Here is a 21,907-nt window from a genome sequence, read left to right as displayed (position 1 = left end):
CCATAATTAGGATTGTATTTTGGTTATAATTAGAAAATTGAATCATTTGATTGTCACATGTATAGTGCATTTTACTACTCTTCTTGAGAAAGGTCAAACTTAGAATTTTTAAAAATTTTCCTTTTAATACAGTGGTAATCCATCAGAGCATAACAGATTTAAACCTCTGCTTCATAAATTACACGTGGTATTGGTTTTATTTCGTTGCAATGCTGTAATTCCTATTAAGCGGTCTGTGCTTCGCTTCTGTCCCGTCGTGTCTGGTCGCCGCCTCGCATTCCGTCGTTATTGAACAGGTTGGCCATGAAATGATTATTCAGAGCTAGTGGTTGCTGGGATGCCGACGATACAGCGCTGTGCCTTCCTCTAATGGACCAGTGAGGGTTGTACAGCTACGGGTACCACCAGTGCGATGTGGAAGCAGGTAAGGTAATACGCGATTATCACCCATTCAAACGGAATACGACGACTCTCGTGTTAAGGGGTGCTGTCAGATGAACTGCCGTACTGTAAGGACTCCCAAACGGGTAGCAGAAATAAAAGATGTCTTAAATGCGAACCAAATCATTCCATTGTGCAGGAGCACCGACATTTACAAAGGCTAATTTACTGTAAGATGTGTCTTTTTTCGGAGGGCACTTCTGCTAGATAAATTAACGTGCTTCTGCGTAGTGTGGAGGACAAGATGTTCCCCTTTTCACGTACCTCATACGTTGGCTCCCAATTTATAACTGGAGGCAGCCCGTTTCCACTCAATCGGAGGGAAGGATATTTTCAAATAACTGAAGGAGAGAAACACAATCACAGGGTAAGCGCTTATCCCCTATCGTTAGCCTGCATGGTTTGATAAAATTTAAGGTAAGAAAGCATGACGCCTTTTCGGATATACAGCACGACCTGCTTAATTGCACCGTGATGTAGTGTTGAGCTGCATGTTACTGATATATGTGCAGACATCATGTATAATTAATGATTTTGCGGGATATTAGTAACAGAGAAATCCAAAGGGAAATCGACTTGAAATAATGCAGCAAAATGATGCCTTTGAGCGTTACAGTGCCGATGTACGTTTTTAGGGGGAATGGACCGTTGATTAAATGGCATGTTGAGGAAATATTACACGTTCATCACAATGTGCAAAATTAGTTCATTGCTATCAAGGAGAACGGTAAACATAAGATAAACACTGCATGTAAATTGCCATTGTTTGCCTATATTTCTGCCATTCACGTTCTACTATTATTGATGACAAACTGTAATGTGTAAGCCTATGGCAGATTGTCATGTGTGCAAGAAATATTTTTGGAACACATTTGTGCCGTTATTTTTTTTAGCTAGACATTTAAACAGCATTTCGTCAATGAGAACAGTCATTAACAAATGTCTCAGAATAGTAAACACAGCAATGTTCAGTTGTATTTCATTGCATGGAAATTAACCCTTTAAAACAAGTTACCCACTAAATGGTAAATATGTAGGCTACGCCATTTCCACAACTCTGTTGTTAAAGATGGCATGACACAACGCATTTAAAAATAAATGTTGGTCTTTGTTAATAGTGATGTTCGCGTTTACGAATGGAATTCTAGTATTTCGTTTCCTGACGTTTAATGAACGGTACGAGTAATCCAATAAACCACATGGTGATAAATCAATATGTAATTGGAATACCGGTGGAATTGGTACTTATACTGGCAATTATATTATCAACACACTTGCAGAGGATAGGTAATGTTTTCCCCCACTTTGATCGCACTTAGAATTTTATTGTCCTAAACTATTTTGGTTATGGTTTCCTTTCCAGTTTCAGTACCTATAGAAACAACGAATGGCATGTGAAAATATGAAATTGTCATGTAAATAAAGGGATTGTTTAGCATTAACAGTAATAATATCATCACGTTTCTTTGCAAAACCATGCCTTGTTTACTAGTGAAGCCTACGAGTGAGTGCTGTTTTGTTGTATTAATATTTCACACCCTAAGATGTTTTCTCAACAGAGGGCTAATTAACAAGGCCATGCATACAAAAAAATTGATACGATATTTGTACTGTTGGCATAGAAAAAAGAAAGGATCATCTATAAAGGGACATGAATAATGATAGCTGTGCTGACTTTGTGGCTTCGATGTCTCTCTGCAGAGATGCATGTGATCGCCCCACATGGAAGAGCTGCCAAAGAGCCCCAAACGAAACATTCTGCATCCCCCTGGGGACATGCCCAGTCCCAGCATGGAGGAGGGCCACAGTGAGAGCGAGAGCTGTGGGCCAGGCTGCCCTGCGCACAGCGGCAGCGAGGCCAGCAATGACAGAGGGGACAGTTGCGCCCAATCTCCAGCGAGCCCCTTGGAGCCCGGCGGCCAGCACATCCTGTCCCCGGCCCTCACGGACACACCCTCCGCTGGCTGGGCCCACTCCGGCTTCGTCCGGAAGAGCAAGACCCACGACTGTGTGGCCGGCATGGGGCGGTGGGCGGAGGCGGGCGGGGCGGGGCCCGAAGGGGGGTGCTGGACTCCCTCTGCCCGACGCAGGGGGAGGCTCGTCAGCAGTGTCAGCTTCTCCGGATTCGGCGTCTCCACCGGCGGGCGGGGCAGGCTGCTGCGGGAGAACCGGAGTACTTCCAGCCGCAGCAGGGACATCATCGACTACCGCAACCTGACCCCCCAGGTGCCCTTCGTACCCTCCATCGCCAAGTCCATCCCCAAGAAGAGGATCTCCCTCAGGAGGCCCAGGAAGGCCATCAAAGACTTGTTTGGGACAAAGAGGCACAAGCAGGACAAGGCCCCCTCTCCATGTGCCCCGACTCCCAGAGCGGGTGAGCAGGAAGTGGCACATTATGGGACCAGGAAGCACGTGAGGCGCCGGGACCGCCCTTGTATGGGGCTCCTAAACACCCCTGAGCACAACGACCTCCTCTCTGACTCCTCCACTGATTACTGCCACAACCTTTGCGAGGACATGACATCCCTGAAGAGCTTTGGCTCACAGACAGGATGCGGGGAGATATTTGCGGACGAGGAGAACCACCCGTCTCTGGAGGTCCCACAGAGGCATGACCCCGACAAGGACATCTGCGAGCCCAGGAAAGCCAGCCCTGTGGTAGGATCCTACCAGGGTGGTGTGGAGCAGATGGCCTCCCCTGCCCACTCGGAGGTCCTGGACTTGTTTGGGATGTGGGACTGCCTTGGCAGAGCCGTCCTCTTGAGACAGAGTCCTGTAACAGAGGGCAAGGTGCTAAATACTGTGCCAGCCGTCACCACCCCGACCAAAACCGACAGCAAACAGCCAATCACTTCTCCCAACAATTCTGCTCAAACACCAGGGCACCGGACGGATGTGGTGACACAAAAAAGTGACAACCAGGAAACGGTCTCCACCAGCGATGAAGGCTACTATGACTACATCTCTCCGGGGCTGGAGGACACCAGCAGGGATGCCCTCACGCCTTGCCTCTCGGCCCGATTCCCCAGAGACAGCTACAGTGGTGATGCCCTCTATGAGCTGTTTTACGACCCCAACGAGTCGGGGATGACCCCCATCTTTGATGACGAGATGGGCATGTCGGAGAGCATTCTTGGGCTCTCTGGTGACCTCCCGCTGTCCATGTACAGCTTTCACGTTGGGGCGGAGGAGAACCTGGCCCCGCCCTTGGCTCTGGACTTTGTGAGTCAGGAGCTCTTCCAGAGTAGCTGGAGGGGAAAGGACTGCCTGATGAAGCTGTGCGATACTGAGATCTCCCTGGCGATGGGGATCATGAACTGGCTCAAGCAGAGGACTGAGAAGACAAGTCCATCAGAGGCTGCAAATAATATGACAGATGCCAGCAGATGCAGTGTGCATTTGGAGGGTGGAGAACTTTCTCCCAAGGTTCAAGAAGGGCTGGAGGGGCAGCCGCAGGTTGATGATGGTGGTGCAGAGAAAACTGGCTCCCAAGAAAGCATGGTTTGCCAGGCAGATGTTAGCCCAGCTTCTGCTGAAGCCTGCAGCGAGGAACTTGTTCCGGCTTCACCAGCAAGCAGCAGTCATATCAAAAGCCAGATTAAGACACCCACGAACGGCTTTTGCTTCAGAATATTTAACAAAGACTCCCCTTTGACTCCCAGCAAAGATCTGGCATCTCCTATGCTGAGGTCTCCAGGATCTGGAACGAGTTCTGTGTTCCTGCTAGCAATTAACAAGGAGTCCCTATGCGAATCCTGCAAGGGCTCACTGAAGCAGGGCTCCAAAGAGCTCTACCTGTGTGCTTCATGCATGACTTTTATCGAGCACATTAAGACCACTGACCTCATTAACTACACCAGTTGTCACCGGTCGAGCTGTGCAGGGACGCCCCAATCGCTCCCCCGGGGATTCCTTGATTCTCCCATCAGCCCATGCACGGCAAGAAGCGACATTGACATCATTCAGATCCTGGAGCAGTGCATTGGCCAGGTGTCCTCTATGAAAATCAATGGGAGCCACAGCCAGGGGGAGTCAGAGATGGGGTCCTCTCCCTTTCTCCTCCAGCTAGGGGACAATGGAGAGAGAGAAGTCAGAGCCAAAGAGAGCAAAGAGCAGAGACATAGGTATCTCAAGTCCAAGCACAAGCGGAAAAGCAGCAACAAAGAGAAAAATAGCCTTGGAATGCACAGCACAGAAATAGACAGAAGATCCTTACCACGCCTCGGGATGGAGAGTACAAACTCGCCTTCCTTCCTGGGGACCGGCGGTCTGGGTCTTGCTACGGCTAACGGTTCGGATGAGTTGGTCCTGGAAACATACAAGAGCCCCTGTTCGGATGTCTCTGCAACCAGCGCCTTTGGTAATCCAACCCCAGCCCAAACCCCCAGGCCGAAGTCCCTCCCCCTGTCCAGCTCTGCCTGCTCGGAGTTCGCCAGCAGCCAGAGTCACGGCGTGGCACCGCCGGGGGAGGATGCCGCCAAGGAGCAGCCGCGCGAGAGGGTGAGGAGGCACAAAAAATCCGGGGTAAACCGTGGTGGGCAGTGTGGCTACACCATGCCAGAGGAGAAGAAGGTGGAGCGCCGGCGCAGGATGAAAAAATGACAGCGATCACACAGGTATGGGGTTCTCTGAGAGAAGCTCTCACTGCTCCACTGTGTCAAAATATGCCCTGATCCATAGCAGTGCGGCCGTAGCACAAATCTCATGTCAGTACAGAGCTTAAATCACTGGCAATTACCTCATAGTCACAGGAACCACTTTGAGTGAGTTAATAAGAGAACAAAGGGAATGTTCAGTCAGTACATCAGTAGAGCCATTTAATTCATATTTAATCCCTGAATTATGTTTCTGGAAAATGTTCTGTCCTGAAGGACATTCATAGTTGATGGTCTCTCAAATTTTTTTACATTTTATTTCTTGCCTTTTAATGATCTTTTATAGTATTGCTATGCTGCCAAGCACTGAAGGCATAGCTTTTAGGCAAAAAAGAGAAAGGTTAAAAAATACCAGTGTACCAGCCACCAATTTCTAAACCCACTTTTGTGGTGCCATTTAGAGATTCCTTTGAATTTCTAGCATTGAAAAGGATTTACAGTACCTGTTTTAAAACTAAATCGTCCCAGTCATATTCTGGTGAAAGTTTGAACCTTTTATACTTACAGTTTATACATTGTAGGTTTGAATAAAACTGCATTTCCAGTTACTTTGTTTCAGCGACATCTTAAATCTGTAGCTATAGCTTGTGAAGGTTGCATGCCTTTTTGTGCACTTCTGAAGCACCCCCCAATGTCTCTGAGGTAATAAACAGCATTTTTTTAATTATTATTTTAATTAGTCACAAATAATCTGGCGAATCTGGCCCATGCCTATGCCTGTCCAGATAATTACTGTTGTGACCCCATCCTACATCCCTACCCTCTGTATAAACATTGAACAACACAGACAGCAGCACAGAACAATAGTTCTGGATCTCCATTTGCTGCAAACTGCCAGGGGGAAGTCAGTTGATCCCAGACGGTTATTGAGTTTTCATTGTCTGTGTTTTAATGACGATATCAGGATAACCAACAAAGTGTGACTAAATTGGCATCACGTCACCCAGCTACAGACAGCCTGCTTGCCACTTTAATTTAAGATCCGCCTTAATGGTGTCGGGCTGATGGCTCAGCACTACGTCAGCCATGTCTGCAAATCATGGAGGTGATGTCATCACAGCAATTGTGTCATATGAAATGAAGACTCCCTACTCCCTGGGGTTTAATAAAAATGGCTCCTGAGAAGTGACAGTGAGGGGCCCTGGAGAGATGTCATCTTTACGTCTGATTTGCCATAGAAATAGAAGGCTCCACTTGTAAAAAAGCAGAGCTGTAGATATGCCATAGTCTTATGCATATTATTATTATTCATTCTGTGCACCACCTTTAGACAAAACAGAATATATGAAAGTTTGAACGTTGTCACCGAGCAGGTGTACAACTTTTACTCCACGACATTCTGAAGATCACATTATTCCAGATCATCAAAAGGTACCTCGTACTCTTTGTGCTCTCAATTACCCTGCAGTCTTTGCTGTGTGGCCATGTCCTGACCAGCCAATGCTCTTTTACGTTCTACTTTAATGTCAGGTAGTAATTCAAGGAGACGCACCGGGCTCTCTCTGTCAGGCGATGCAGGGACAGGAATCTAAGTGCTTCAGATTGAATTAAGACCCAGTCTGAGGCCAGGGGCCGTGCTGTTCAGCTGAGAAAGTCCAGGTTGTCTGAGAAAAGAGCTAATCTGTCACATGCCATCAGTTCACCTGCTGTTTAAGCAAACCTGTAATAAGTCGTGGGAATTAGGCTTCCTGAATGGGTGGTGCCACCATGATGGTGACTTGTATGAACCAATAAAAAGGTTAATAATGAAATGCTATGACTGGTTAAAATCAGTGAGTGATGGATTATACATGATAGGTCTATCTATGGTGGTTTTCACAGCACTACTTTTGCCATCACTGCGTATGATATTTAATATTCAGATATTTCAATCCCCAGGCTGTGTTGAACTTGAAGGGGTGGGTTTGGGAGTCCTGTGGCGTGATCATAGATATGACAGCACCTGAGTCATCTCATTAGTTTCTGCTGGCTTTCAGCAGCATCAGCTGACATCATCAGCATCCACTAGTTCAGTGCCCCTGCTATTTTTATTTGTCTTTAAACCGCCACCAGACAGAGCACAACATAGACCTGTAGTCTAAACCCCCCTGCCGGAATGTGGGTGATGTTGATGTCCGCGGACAGCATTGGCGTTGCCTTTTTCCAGCTCGTTAGGATTGACCGCTGGAGCGCACACACCGCTGTAAATGATGAATCCCCCGTACCCCAGTGATGTGGCGGGGGGCCCGAGGCAAGCCGGCCTGCAGCACCTGCGGGGCAGTATCGTAGTGTGGACTGGTGTCTCGGTGTGCCACCCTGCCAGACGTCAGGGTGTTACTCACTCCTCGCACTCCGAGTTGGCCGGGCCTGTTAGCACCCCCCTGCGCCTGCGTAACAAATCCATGTGCCGCAACACAGTCAAACAGCGAAGAGAATGTGAGAAAAGTGCACTGGCAGCATGGTTTTGTTATTAATCAGGTGATGGTCGTGTTTGGTGTAAGAGACGTAGCACTGGAAAGGCATTGTGCTGGAATGAGATACTGCAGAGCATGGATTTGCGTGGAACTGTGTAAAAAGCTCTATGCAAGTACAAGCTGCTGGCAGCAGCAGGCATAACGGTAAGGAGCAGGGCTCATAACCCAGAGGCTGCTGGTTCTATTCTCTGCTGCAGCACTGCTGTTGTACCCATTTGCCTCAGTAAATACTTGGCTGAATAAATGGATGAAATGTAAGAATTGTAAACCCTGTAAGTCGCTCTGGATATGATAAGTGTATGCTAAATTAAAATAATGTGTTGCAATAAAAAGGCATTCACCATTGGGTCACACCATGGGACCTTGCAGTGAAATGTCAACAATCTGAGCTATATTTTCTTTCCTCCTGTGATTAAACATCGTTGCTGTGACTGAAACGGAGAAGAATGGAAAAAATGCAATGCTTACATTCCTTTTTCAATGTTAAACAACAAGGCACAGCAAACACTGTGCTTAATCTAACAGTAGCACTAAAGAGAACAAGGCAGCATGTTACGCTCCAATGAAGGCTGGGTAGCCAAAGCATGTTTGCATGTTTTCTATTCAGATGTGGGACTTAAAATAACCACACGTATAATGTAAGTAGTGCATCATTTTCATCTTTGTTTGTGGGATGTACTACCTTGTTCTCTTTTGAGCTACCGTTGGATCAATGACTTTCTGGGCCTTGCACTCCTCAAGGAATGATAAATGTCTTTTGGTGAAGGGCATTCTTCTCCTACCCCAAAAAACACAATGGTTAGGATGAGTCCTCCACTAAATGTGTTTATCTCGTCTGCAACCAAGGGCAGCGTTCTTGACATTGAAAGATGGCAGTGAATCACAGCGCCTCGCCACTAATGGCCAAACCCACAGTCCAACCTCTCAGCGCTGCTGCCATGGCAGCAGAGGGGAGGCTGCATCGCCGTGGAGACAGGGCCACATACCGGTTGCTAAGCGCTTCCCCAGCGAGAGAGAACGCGCGCGCGTGTAGCGGGAGCGCTCGCAGACACGCAGGGAAGGAGGGGCCTCTTCACTCCTCACGCTGTCAGTCGAATGGGAGGAGAGAGTTAGAGGGAATGAGATTTTGTGTGATTGTCAGCAGGATCTGTCTATATCCTGTCTTAAGGTAGAGCTCAGTGAAAGCTCAGATGTGCAGCTGCTGGCTGGAGGAGACAGATGAGTTTAGATTGAATGAGGTGGATTAAAGATGCTATGCCTGCTCATTAATGGTATGGATCTGTAATTAGAGTGACCTGGCTTGGGGGCAGGGGGAGCACATCTATAATTAACTCAATCCACACAAATGAGGGCTCTAAGGAGGAGCCCCAGAAGGAAAATAATACAAATAGAGGAACTCTGATCTTCCAACAAACCTAAATCATGACTCCGCCATCTTGGCTCAAAGCTACATCACTGTGGATCATATCCATGGCAGGACTCAGGAGGGCGGAAGTGGGGAGGCAAGGTGAGGGGCGGGGTTATGTGGAAAGAGTTCAGCAGGGAGCCGTATCTTCAAGGTCAAGCCTGTTCCTGCCGTTTCTCTGTGACATGGCAACTGCACCCCCCCCCCAGATTCAAAAACCATGGCAACATCGTTCACGCAGTCAGTACACTTGTGCTATGTTGAAACACATGAGCTGAAAAGGCGCTCATCTTCTGCGATCTCTTTGCAAGCTACCCAGACCTGATCTGGACCCCAGGCCTTATGAGCAACGGTGACAGTGTTCAGATGTTCTGTTATCTGAACCATTGTAGCAGCATTTTGTTGATTCCTAATCAATACATGTATATGTATACATGCATACATACATAGAGAGAGAGAGAGAGAGATCATCTGTATAGCTATATATAGCTTACTATAAGCTATATGATACATTGTTACCATTATACACAGGTATCTACAATGTCATCTACAATAATATTTTAGTATTGTAATAGTGACCATAACATATCAAAATCAGCAAGAATTCTGCAGCTTTGAACACGCACAGTTTTTCTAGTCACATAAACTGACTGGTTGCTTAAAAAAGAGTACACCAACAGATTGAGCTCCCGGACAGAAAGTAGCAGTGTCACATGTCACAAGTCAATCTGTCTGACTATGAGGGAGTGGAACACGGACACCAGCTGGGGACCAGATCAGGCATTCTGTTTCAATGCATTCAGACCAGGCATCTTCTGTATACAGATGTAACAGCCAATCCAGGTGCCTTTTGACTCTTTGTCATAGAAACCTGGTTGTTTGCTTTGGCACTGTTTTCCTGCGAAGGAGTGGGTGAGTTTTGGTTTGGATGGTTAGATGTCATTTTTGTCACACTTGGTGTGCAGGCTGATCACTGAGACATTTGTCACCTGGGTACAATACTGAATGATTGCAATAAACAGATTGATGGAGAGTCACAGCAAGTCTTAATCTGACATTAGTCTCCGAGCTTGACAAGCTTCAGTGATGCAGAACATAGCTTTGCTGAGAGCTCTGTCTGTACATAATACAAATATAGTATATATCGCATTACACATACTGTACATAATTTAGGCATAGGCTCACGCTGTCTGTATAGACTCAGCAGACGTCCCATAAGTTTTCAGTGTACAGCTCATTACTGCAACACATCGAGCGACTGAATCTTTGGAATCACTACAGTCTGTGAGGTATAAATAGCCTCTCCAGTTCAATCTTTGAAGAGCTCTTAGGCAGCCAGCTCACAATTTGGGTGCCAGGTGAAATTCCCCATCAAATGAGCCAAAGATTCGTACAGTTTCCCATAGTCTTCTATTTTTATTTCTTCATTTCTCCAGGAAAAACAGAACTGCAGCCGCCACAGTGAAAATAACTGTGCCATGTGGGAGAGTAAATTGCAAAGAGATGGAGAGGCACTGTGGAGGACAGAGTTATTGGAATCCAATGTTACAGAGGGCTGACTCTGTCTGGCCGTGTTCATGATTTATTCACAATGAATCCACATCAGAAAGAAAACTGAAATCCTCAGTATCAGCAATAGGTTTCAGTGCCACAATGTGCTGCAGTTAATCAGAATCAAAATCAAAAGCACCTTTTTTGCCAAGTACATTAAATGCACAAGGAATTTGCCTTGGTGGAGTGGTTTCTGCAGTCACAATATGGCACACAATACCCAATACATCCTGACACATTCATATGAAGACTTACGAGCCATTACACATATAAAGAGGTGCAATAAAGAGGTAGTGCAAGCAGAATCATGCAGTGCCAAACACACAGAGATAATGAGCTGTAGATCCAATGGTTGTGTGTACATGAATGCTATGAACATATGTACACTTAACTACAATTGCATAATCAATGTGCATTGTAGTACAATCAATGCAGCAACTGAAAGTCCGTTTAGGATCCAATGGCTGGACTGGACAAAAGATGTATTTATGCCACTTTTTATAAATGTAATGTATGCTTATATTGTGGACCATATTATATAACTGAACATGTTGCAGAATATGTTCTGCAATACTGTGGGATATGTTATATCTACTATTTTATTCTGTATTAACTGTCAGTACATTTTAGTAAGAGCTCCAGTGGTGGGTGAGATTGAGGACGAACGGTAGTATCAGCGATGCTTTTGTCTGTTATGGCCCTAGATGGAGACGTTGTTCGTTATTTCCTTTATTATTTTGTGGACTCCTGCTGCCTCAGTGGGGAACAGCAGACTTTGAGGGGGTGTGGGGGTGCGACTCCCAACTTGTCACCTTATGTGAACCCCTCCGTGTCACTGCTGTCACCTCGGTGGTGTCCAACGTGGGAGGGTTGCCACAGCCACGGTTGCCATGGAAACGCTGCTGACCCACCGAGCAGCAGGGGACGACGGTCTAACGGCTCTAGGTGTCATGCCACCGCTGGACAAATGACGAGTCACCCGAGGTCACAGAGAGTGGAAAGCCTAGTTATTATTAAAGTCCGTCCCATTGAGTCTGTTGGAATATCAGGAAGAAGCTTGGCAAAACGTAACAGTGACCGTTGGACCATGGTGGATATTTTATAGTTGGCCTTATTTGTGCCACTGAATCAGACACAATCGTAATGATGGTCACAGCGTGAAACTGAGCCACAGGCGGCTTATTTTGACTGAATGCAGTCGATTTTAACAGCTTGTTCTCCGTTGCTTGGATATAGCTGTTTTGTAACTGTTACTCAATAGGCAGTAAAGCTGTTAACAGCTTCTCTCTTAAATAAAGCTTGGCTTCTGTGCAGTCTGCATTATGTCGCAGTTGTTGTTGTTTAAGTGCCAGTGGCAGTAAGATACCAATGGTAATGGGAGTGCCATAGATCAGTCTGAAAGCCACTCGCTCTTTTATATCTGCAGGCCAGCGGCAAGATCAGGCATCCCTGGGGATGGCCAATCAGTGGAGGGCGTCGGGGTGGGGTGAGTCAATTAAGCGATCATCAGAACAGACCCTGGCCTGTCTGGAAGAGGTGGTGTCTAGATGGAGGGAGGGGTGAATGAGAGAGAGGTGGGGAGATAAAGGAGATGAGGGAGTAATGAGAGGGTAGGGGGCTGGAACGAGAGAGGAGGGAGGGAGTTGGAGCAGGGCTGGCCCAAGGCATAAACCACATAGACCCATCAAAGTGGGGCCGCATGTCATTGTTTTTATCACTATTTTTGTCATTTTTATTTTATGGAGAGCCACCCACCAGGGTAACAGTGTGTGTGTGCGCACGTGTGCATGTATGGGTGTGTGTGTGTGTGTGTGTGTGTGTGTGTGTGTGTGTGTGTGTGTGTGGGATGGGTGGGGGGGTGTTAGGTGTTTGGATGGGGGATTGCCTCAGCAAAATCTTGCCTAGGGCACCAATATTGCTTCGGCCAGCCATGCCTTGGAGGTCGTGACCCACATTTATCCCTATATGTGTGAGTGACTCCCGGGAACACAACCACATGATGTATGATAAAATATTTATTAACCTCTCCAAAATAGCTGACGCTGAGGGCCTGTGAGCTGTAGCCAAAGGCTGGGGGAGGATTCTACATTACCTCCACAGAACCCTGTACTCCTGTTCATACAAAGAAAAAGAAATAGATGTAAATGATTGCCATTCTGGTATATTGCAATATATTTTTGCTTTCGATTAATATATTTTAACTGTATACTTTAAATATTCATGGGCGTGAACATCATATTTCTCAATGTATTACAATGTATTTGATGTTCGTGTTAGGGCTGCGCTTTATCTAATCTGTGTCATCTTCCTCTGTGGTCTCTGTGGATTGTCTGTCACAGCTGTCTGATTCCTTAAAGAGTGAGCGGAAGGTCCTTCTTAGCTGCGCTGTCATTTCAAGGGCATTGGAGGGACAGCTGGCATTGCCAGTTTCCAAGTGTTTCATATCTCATGAGACAGTGATGAGTGAGTCACTCATCCTCTTGTATCATGGGTCAGCCTGTTTAGTTGCTGTTTGTCATCAAGCTGCAGCTAGAGTCTCAAGTGCCTTCTGTCCAACAAAGTGGAGTTATAACAAAATATATGATTCCTTCTGTAATTTCCCAGAAACAATTAAGAGCTTTGCATGGCCACCATAAGGTTGCATAAAATGTATCAATGGGTTGCATTGATGTCTCAGCTAACAATAATAAGGTTTTATACCTGTGTTTGAGCCATTTATTGTCAGTCTTGCGATTGGTTGTTTGTTTAATCTAAAAATTATGAATACAAACAGATATATGAAGTTTTTTTAATGTCACATTGTGGCCACAAGGTGGCAGAATTTACCTAAAGTCAAGAGAAGTCAATGTACATATTGTATGTTTTAGATTTGCAGGAAAGCGGTAATACTTTATCTACAATCAGATTGTTTACAGACTATCTCATATAATTCTACACTTGTTCCTTGGCAGCACAGATCACGCCCTGGCTTTTGATAAATGCCCCCTCTGATTCGTCTCCAGAATCACTGGAAACGGCTGAAAAGCAAGACAGAATCAAAGAGGATCACACTGGCTTTGACTGATGCCAATTAATTCGGTCTACTATGGAATAATCTTCAACAAATTGGGCTCAATGGGATCAAAAGGTCACTGAGAAACGACACACAGAGCTGACTGTTGTGGCTCCATGAGGAAAACAACACTGGAAGGATTCATCCATTTTCCATTGGTCCTTAAAGTGGGGTCTGTCACGAGAGCAGCTTTTGGATGGGTCCTATCTCCAGGAGTTTCACGATTTTTGGAGCACAGAGGAGTGGCTGCGTAGATTGGCTGAATCTGAGAGGCGAGATTCGGTGGCTTGTGTGACTCGAAGGCCAGGCATAGCCTCCGCAGTGTGGATCTCAGCACTCTCCTAGAAACTCAGGGAATCACAGGAGTCCTTGTCGCTTTTCGTTTATGGGCGTTCCTGGCTTGTGATTACGAGGTTAGAGAACTAATCAAAATGCTGCATCATTTGTTTCAGCAACGTGTGTCACGCTGCCTTCACTCCCATTGGTAGTCGCCGTGTCGCATCGCCCAGTATTTGCATAAAATAGACCTCTAGTCTAATTTTAGTCCCGCCTAGTTGGCTTTGCAACGGCCGTTTGTCTCTTGTCGCTGTAAATCGCCGACTCTCATTGAAAATGAATGGCAGCCGGTCGCTTTGTCTCCCTCCTGTGTCGTCCGTGTGACTGTAGGGTTAGACCTAACATACCGTGTTGTTTTAGTTCATGTGTGATTTACGCTCAGAAGGCTGGGTTGCCATCCTTTAATGTACCCTCTTCATTTCTAACTCAATTAACACTGGAGGAAGAGAGACCAAGGTTTGATTTTAAACCGGGCAAAGAGACATTGTTGACTTTGGTGAATTTGCTAAGTGAGGTTCAGGACACATGAGACGTGTAATCATTAGGTGCTCTGAGAGTCCATTATATTACTACCTGCTGTGGCCTGACTGACTCAGCGTCTTCTCTCCTCTCTTCACAGAGTCCAGCCAGAAACCTGTGCCAGGCCCATCTCAATGATCTCCAGCACTGGCTCTAACCCCGCCTCCAGCTCCACCCCCAATATAGCCCCTCCCCAATCCTATCCTGCCTCCAAATGTCTCTGGGTCTAGCTCCAATATAAATTCCAACGCCTCTTGAGTGCAGCTGATCTTTACACCATCTGTCAAACTCTTCTCTGGTGTTTTTTTAAAGTATGTTTTCTGAAATGTTTTGGGATTTCAGATCAGCCACATCTGTTGAATGTCACTCAACCGGGATCCTCTGGGGTGTGACAGTATCTATGACTGACAGTGCACAGTCCATTGGCCTCATTTTGGGCTCACAGCAAATTTTTCCAAGTATTTGAATTATCTCCAGATGACCAAACAAAATTCAAAGACTGGAACAAAAGAAACAAAAACCAATATGATGTCAGCAATTGTTTCACTTATGTTTAACTTTTTTATCATAAGTGATCTCCTGGGGTCAGCAGAATAAAATAAGATTATGCAGTTCCTGCAGGGAACTTTTTACCACAAATTTTAGAAAAAAATCTGGGAAAAACTTGTTTGCTGGGTTTCAAATAACAACATACAGTACTGTGTTACTTTTATATAGCACATTATGGCAGCAGTTTGTCGTGTTTGGTCTTTTTCTATCTGACACTTCAGATTTTTACCGGATACACTTTTTTGCAATGTGTGGGGTATTGGGAAGCTCTTGGCCCCTGTCTTGGGTGACAGAGGCCAGACGTTTTTGCAAGGGACCATTTGAGTTTTGGGGGCCTCTGACATACATACACTGGTGGGAAGAGGAGGTATGAAAAGCTCTTCTCCTCCCTTGGGAGCTACAGTCTCACATGGAGTGAAGCGGACCACATCCCAATTGCTCCCATTCTCCAGGGTTCCCGTGGTAACATTCGGAACAGTTGGGAGGCGACCGAAGAAGGAGATCTTCCTGAGCTGCAAAACGTAAGGGAGAGTTCAGCAGGTCAAGTCACAGATTTTCTTCCACAATTTCTCAGAGCCTTTACAGAGATTTATTTGTGTTCGACACTGATCACAAACCTGTTTTTACCTCTCGGAGAGAACCAGTAAAGGGAGACCAAACCAGCCCTGAGCACAACGGTTGTCTTTTTTAAAACAGTGTCTTTATTATAGCTTGAATAGATCCATGCCATGTTTTTCTGTTGTTGTTGTTTGTGAATGATGAATATGTGCATCATGATTGCTTTGGGGGATAGACTGATGTTGGATAGTCTGTCATGAAAAAGTGTCCACATGTGTTAAAATATGAAATCCAAAACTACAAATATATAGACACTATCAGAGTATGGCATGTATTGCAAAATATATTGCTCATATTCTATATATATAATGCACATGCATGTATTGTAGGATATATTTTACAGCGTATTTCATTTCAAAATATATTTGACAGTATGTGCATGCAATGATATATGAAATATATAGTTGATATATTTTCTAATAAATGTGGTATATTTTGACATGAGAAAATATATACCGTATATGTTGGATTTTATATTGGTGTATTGTATATAACATATATCACTTTTTCAGTAGTTTTCTCTTCAGTGAGCTAATCAAAGTTTGGAACTGGGCTTTGTAGGTTTAGTTTGAATGTAACATGTGGTTCATGGAAGAGACATCTTTACTCACTCAAAATGTCCTTATGTTTCTAAGCAAGAACTTGGCTGTGTGTAATTATTTTCCATTTTCAGATTACAAAATGGACACTTTATTTTGAATGTAATGTCAGGTTGGTTTGAAAAGTTGCTCTTGTGTTGCTTTAACGTTGCCTGTGATTCATACTGAAGCTGTGTGTCATACTCCTCATATGGCTCTGAATTTCTTGGGCAAACAGGTGCCGCAGCGGTGGCCTGGCCTGGTTGTAATGGTTGTGGGCTTATTTGTTTCTTATGGATCAATGTGTCATCGTCACAGCACTATTTGACTGATCTGTACGGTATGTGGATTGGCTGATAGCGTGACCTCAGTGAGTGGGAGGAACTATCCATTAAAAACAAAGATCCGCAATTCTGCTCTGCAATGGCATAACATTCATGCAGAAAAAAACAGTCTTAGTGTAATATGGAGATGTGGGAGCATGTCTGAGCGCATGCGTGTCAGCTCTGACAAGCCTGCCATCTACTGGCCAGCAACCCACATTGCAGTGTAACCAGTATAGCTCACAAATACAAAGATGATCAAGTTACTGTCTTTTATGTATGTATTTGGCAGATACCCCAATGCAGCATATTTGAATTTACAAGTACAAACAAGCTATTGCCTACCCCTCAAGTAATACCAACAATTCAAATTAAGATATAATTCCCAATTCCAAGTTTGCTGCTACCAGGGCCCTCCGGTAACTGTAGTCATTCCCTCTACAAGTAAAGTTGAGTCGGAAACCTTGTCACTCTCCCACTGAAGAACAATAAACCATCTAATACTGTGAACTGCTGTTAAGGTGTTAGGCCCTGATTATGGGATATGTGCTATTATTAACCAAGGGAGAGAGAGAGAGGGAGAGAAGGAAGGTGGGGCATGTGTGGAGGAATGCCATTCTGCCAAAGGCTGGCAGTAAATGAAAGGGCAGTATTAGATTTCAGATTTCAGCCCCCACCACACTATTCAGTTGTTCTGGGGCTCAACAATGGAAATGGCTGCCAGTGACTGTGTACACAGTACACCAAACTCCTACTAACTGACTCTGGTTTCTCATTATTGTACTGCGTTACCAGAGGGGAGATAAAGCGTCAGGCATTATTAGCCCCTAACACTTCAGAAGTACACTTGCTGAAGTTGACCGACACTACAAGGCCAAATCCCAGATCGGGCTTGCAATTAATATTCAGCATTTGTGTGAGGTGAGTTCACAAAATGTGACAATGCTGAAAGGCAGTTCAAGCTGCACGAGTGCAGCCATCACGACGGCCATTATGGTTATTATGTCAAATGAGGTGACTGTAGATTTGATGAGGTAGTAGCCATTTTTACTCCAGTGCATGCCTGTGGTACTTTCAGCAGGAATGTGGCATTGTGGCACGCTACCAAGAAATGCAGGAAGTTTTCTGAAAGCACATGCCGATTGCAGTCATTGAAGGAAAATATATTCTGATGAAATGACATCAGACATGCCTGCATAAGGAGTTTGGTGATGCTTACCCTTACCCATGAGGTAATAGTAGCAGAGGTGTAAAATGGCTTCCAACCAGGAGGCTATAGGTTCAAAAACTGGGTGGATTCTAACGGTAATTTCTTCAGGATAAATATCCAGCTGTATAAATAGACAACGTGTAAAGCTATTATAAATTTCCTGGATTAGGGTGTCTACTAACTGAATACCCAATGTAAAAATTATCATCTCTAAAAAGTGTGATTAAGCTATACCACATAACTGCAAGCAAACTGATTTATTGGTAGTTTGGTTTTCTGTACTGTTGTCTTTAATGTTGGAGTATAATGAAGAACCAAGGGTCTACTTTCCAGTAGATGACATAACAAATCAAATAACTCAGGATTTATTTTCAGATCAAATAAAATTAGTTTATAATTAGTTTCCACACGCAATTATAGCATGACAAAACAGTGTTGAACCTATAGTAGATTAACAGGCAATGTAACAGGACAGTGAATACAATAAATATTTTGTGAAGATGATGAATGTAAGTGTTTGCATGCCTAATTTTTATAAGTGCAATATATAATTTCTACAGAATGTGCCAGTTTTAACTGAATACATCATTTTGGAACAACTGTTGACAAGATCTTTTAGTTTTGTGAGGAAAAAAAATGTGATTTTGTGCAATATTAATTAAAATGCACATAATGTCAGTTCGTTTTCTATGAAGTTTCTTGTATATACTGTGAGTTGTAAAATAAACCTCTTATCTCTCTTCTTTTTTTCGGGTGGTTGTTGCGGGTCGAACCCCGTTGCTGGGGGACAAGGGGAAAGTACGAGGGAATGACCTCGCTTCAGGCACAAGGCGTGTTGTCGGGTTAAATGGAGGAGTGGAGAACTACAGAAGGGTCAAAACAGGGAAGAAAAAAGAGCTGAATGCGCACAAACCTTGTCTGGTTAGAGTCCCTACCAGCGCCTGCGTCGCGGCGTCTATCAAGTAAAGTCTTCGGGATTCTGTAGTGCTGCGTAAGCTGTTCTGATATATTTTACGTGCAAATCACAGACGCATCTCGCCATGCTGATTGTAGCTTACTTCCAAATCCAGTGGCGAGAGGTTCACACCAGACAACTCTGGCCGTCTACACTGATATAATATGGCTGATGTCTGCAATAATATTGATCGTACGCTAATGGATTCTGAGAGCCAGTACCCCGTAGCTATGTTTGCATTATTGGCAAGTTATTTGCGCAGACTTCATTATTGACCAAAACCTTTCATCTCACAATACTCGATACCGCTCCACTCTGTTCTGTAAACGCAGCACAGGGGAGGGGGAGGAACAGCGAGAGAGAAGGAGAACGGCTGCGTTTACGAGCCGCCCGCATCAGGACCAGGGGACAGGAAGGGGGCGGACGGGAACAATAAGGGAGTCTGTTTTCGTGCAGCTGCGCCGTTCTCCGGATGATGGACAGGGATCTGGTGAGGCTTGCTGCTGCGGTCTCTCCCTTAGCACAGTACGCCGCTAAGACGTGTGTTCCAGCCCCGAGGCACCTGCGGGAAGTTCCAGAGCTGGATGCCTCGGTTACCCAACACATAGCGTGCTCCAACTCCACTTGCCAAGTGAGATCGCGGAGAATGAGCCTGATACTGCACAAGTAAAACGAGGCATTCTCATAAACATTGTTCAACGAGAGCGGCGAGAATACCGGTACGGTTTAACATTTATTCAGTATAGTTGTAGTTTATGCCCTGTTGAACGTTTTCAGTAATTGCAAGCCGTATAACTCTCCTGCAAATAACGAATAGACGGGAGTATCGTCTGGAGTTTGTCCCTTACCCTTATCACTATCTGTCCACTCGTCACCAGACACCCCTGTCAGTAAATGAGAGTGAAGCGGCCAGGACTGAGTTTCACATCGTAGTACAAAAAAAAATTCAAACACGGTGTTGTATTCATTCATCTGTGGTAACATCAAACGAAAGCCACAGATGCAAAACGCAAATAATTGCTTGTCTGCTCCATCTCTCCTGCACGTTGCTGCTCGCTATCCTTCATCTCGATAGCGCCACTTTGTTCAGCACAAGGCAGCTGTGGAGGAATGACTGGCTCCTCTTTTTTGGCAAGAGGAGTTTGGAAGCTCTTAGCGGGGTTGTTAAGCCAGGACTATATTTATCTTGTGTGCAATACACAACGGCGTCTTTCAGAGGTTATTTAAAAGCTAAACACTGTGAAGGTTTTGCTAGTATTAATGAAGCGAGCGAAACGTGGATACGGTACATTTTTCCAAAACTTTCTGTGTACGTGAAATGAGGCAAGACTTTTTTGTTCGTTTTTTACTCCGGTAAATTTGATGAGCGTTAAACTAAAGGCGTCTGGGTCGAGTTTCTGGAGCGAGATAGCGGATACAGGGATGGTAATTAACGCTATGTAGTTTTGAAAAGCAACGTGGCTGAAGAGATGGAGGACGATAACAACAACAACAACGTCCGCAGCACATCGACTGTGGCGGAGGGCAGCGACCCCAACGCGGACGGGGAGGTAAACAGTCACTACCTGGAAGGTGGTTTGGACGAGGTGCAGATGCATCTCACCTGTTTACCTGAACGATATATGAGAGCAAAGTTCACGTTGTCCGCATATATCCTTTGCTGGACCATACTAAAGTTGTGCCAGGTAAGATGCGGTCACGTTTTTACACATTTTTACTGACATCTGATTGCACTTTTATAGACGAATCTGTCATTTATCCCTACTACGGTATGCCCTCAGTCCAGTATAGATTCCGATTTAACTTATTTCACATTCCAAAAATGTCCAGCATCACAGCATTAGTCCACCAGCTCCGGCAATTAATTTATTTGATATTAAGTATTAAACGTTATTAAGCATAGACGGTTTATTTAATTGATTTCTAACTTTGAGGCTTTTTTGTTGTTTTAGCTGGGCAACTCCCAAAGTACAGAAGGTCCTATAGTCCTTCGTTTAGAGAAAAGTGATTGAGATTGATAAGGATGCACAGATTTCATGTTTCAGTAGGCGGTGTACCATAAACAGATAAAAGTGATAATGTCTCAAGCAAGGGTCGCACTGTTGCAGTACCATCATGTATATGTAACTAGATAAGATGCTGGTTAAGCAGCTCTTTTCCCCAAATAGTATGACTGACTCCCAATGAACAGGCCAGGACATTCTAATCTGTGGTGATTCACCTCTCATTGAGCTACTTGTGGTTTTAAATCTCACACATCATAAAACAAATGTAACCCAATCCAAATTCAAAAGTGCTTTATTGGCATGACAAATAGGCACTTGTATTGCCAAAGCAGTCATAACATACAGAACAAGAAATCAGAACATATACAGAACACATGCATACATGGACAGATACAAGAAATCAGAACATATACAGGCACAATATAATAACCAGATTGGTAATCAGATACCAGTAGTGATTATTAATTATTATTGTTATTATTTATTTTATTTTATTTTATTTTATTTTATTTTATTTTATTTTATTTTATTTAAAGCAGTAGGATAGTTAGGACAACTGTATCTGTGTGCGTGCATGTGTGTGCATGTACACTTATGAGTCTCTGTGTGCTTGTGTGTGTGTGTGTGTGTGTGTGTGTGTGTGGGTGTGTGTGTGTGTGTGCATCTGTTGGTGTTTGCGTGTGTGTGTGTGTGTGAGAGAGAGAGGCTGTCTGTGCGTGCACGTGTGTCTGAGTGTGGTCTTGGGCTTCTTTCTGTAACAAGTAGGAAATATGTGTGTGAATATGTGTATCATTCAGTGTCCCTCAGATGGTGACAAGTGAGAACATATTGTGCAGCTATAGTACAGCTCTCTTTGTCTTCACCCAATAAGTAGGGTAGTTTACTGTGGTTTGGTAGAGCATCGAATTTGGGTTGTTTTTTCTTCAAATTTTGGGAAGAAGCAATCACAGATTGATTGCAATGTTTTGCACTCTGTCAAAAAGTGCAGCTCTGTCTCAACTACATAGTAACGACTCACTGATGGCTCGGTGTAGTGTGTCATATGAGGACATAACAGCAGTGTCCCACATTGGATTTACACAGACAGCTCATTGGTCCAGGCCCAACTGCCCAAACCATATATCCACTATGCCCACTGAACACCAATGCATCCAAGACTGAATGAATGGATTTCAGTTTGCCTGATACAAGCAACGGGTAGGTCAGCACACTCTTGCTTTACTTGCCAGCAGTCAGTAAACACAGATGTGTGTTCT

The 21,907-nt window shown here is 44.7% G+C and overlaps 2 protein-coding genes across 4 annotated transcripts in view; both read left to right on the top strand.

Moving 5' to 3' along the window:
* The first annotated feature begins 243 nt into the window (after nt 1–243).
* On the top strand, nt 244–15,802 carry amer3 (APC membrane recruitment protein 3). 2 transcript variants are annotated; one of them, XM_036554821.1, is made up of 3 exons: nt 244–424; nt 2,143–5,057; nt 14,513–15,801. In XM_036554821.1, the coding sequence occupies exon 2, from the start codon at nt 2,164–2,166 to the stop codon at nt 5,041–5,043; it is 2,880 nt and encodes a 959-aa protein (XP_036410714.1). In that variant the 5' UTR covers nt 244–424; nt 2,143–2,163; the 3' UTR covers nt 5,044–5,057; nt 14,513–15,801. The 2 variants fall into 2 exon arrangements, with proteins under 2 accessions (XP_036410714.1, XP_036410715.1); XM_036554822.1 differs by lacking the exon at nt 244–424 and adding an exon at nt 434–808 and having other exon boundaries at nt 14,513–15,802.
* A 3,930-nt stretch (nt 15,803–19,732) lies between these two features.
* The window catches only part of LOC118796001, a 76,073-nt gene continuing 73,898 nt past the window's right edge, over nt 19,733–21,907 (top strand). For both annotated transcript variants that reach the window (XM_036554833.1, XM_036554830.1), the window contains exon 1: nt 19,733–20,330. In XM_036554833.1, coding sequence (XP_036410726.1) covers nt 20,115–20,330 — 216 coding nt within the window. In that variant the 5' untranslated portion in view covers nt 19,733–20,114. The remainder of the gene's footprint in view (nt 20,331–21,907) is intronic.

The sequence above is a fragment of the Megalops cyprinoides genome, chromosome 20 (genome assembly GCF_013368585.1).
Source record: "Megalops cyprinoides isolate fMegCyp1 chromosome 20, fMegCyp1.pri, whole genome shotgun sequence".
Classification (NCBI taxonomy): Eukaryota; Metazoa; Chordata; class Actinopteri; order Elopiformes; family Megalopidae; genus Megalops; species Megalops cyprinoides.
The sequence above is the reverse complement of the archived record's forward strand: the minus strand, read 5'-3'. Positions and strand labels throughout refer to the sequence as shown.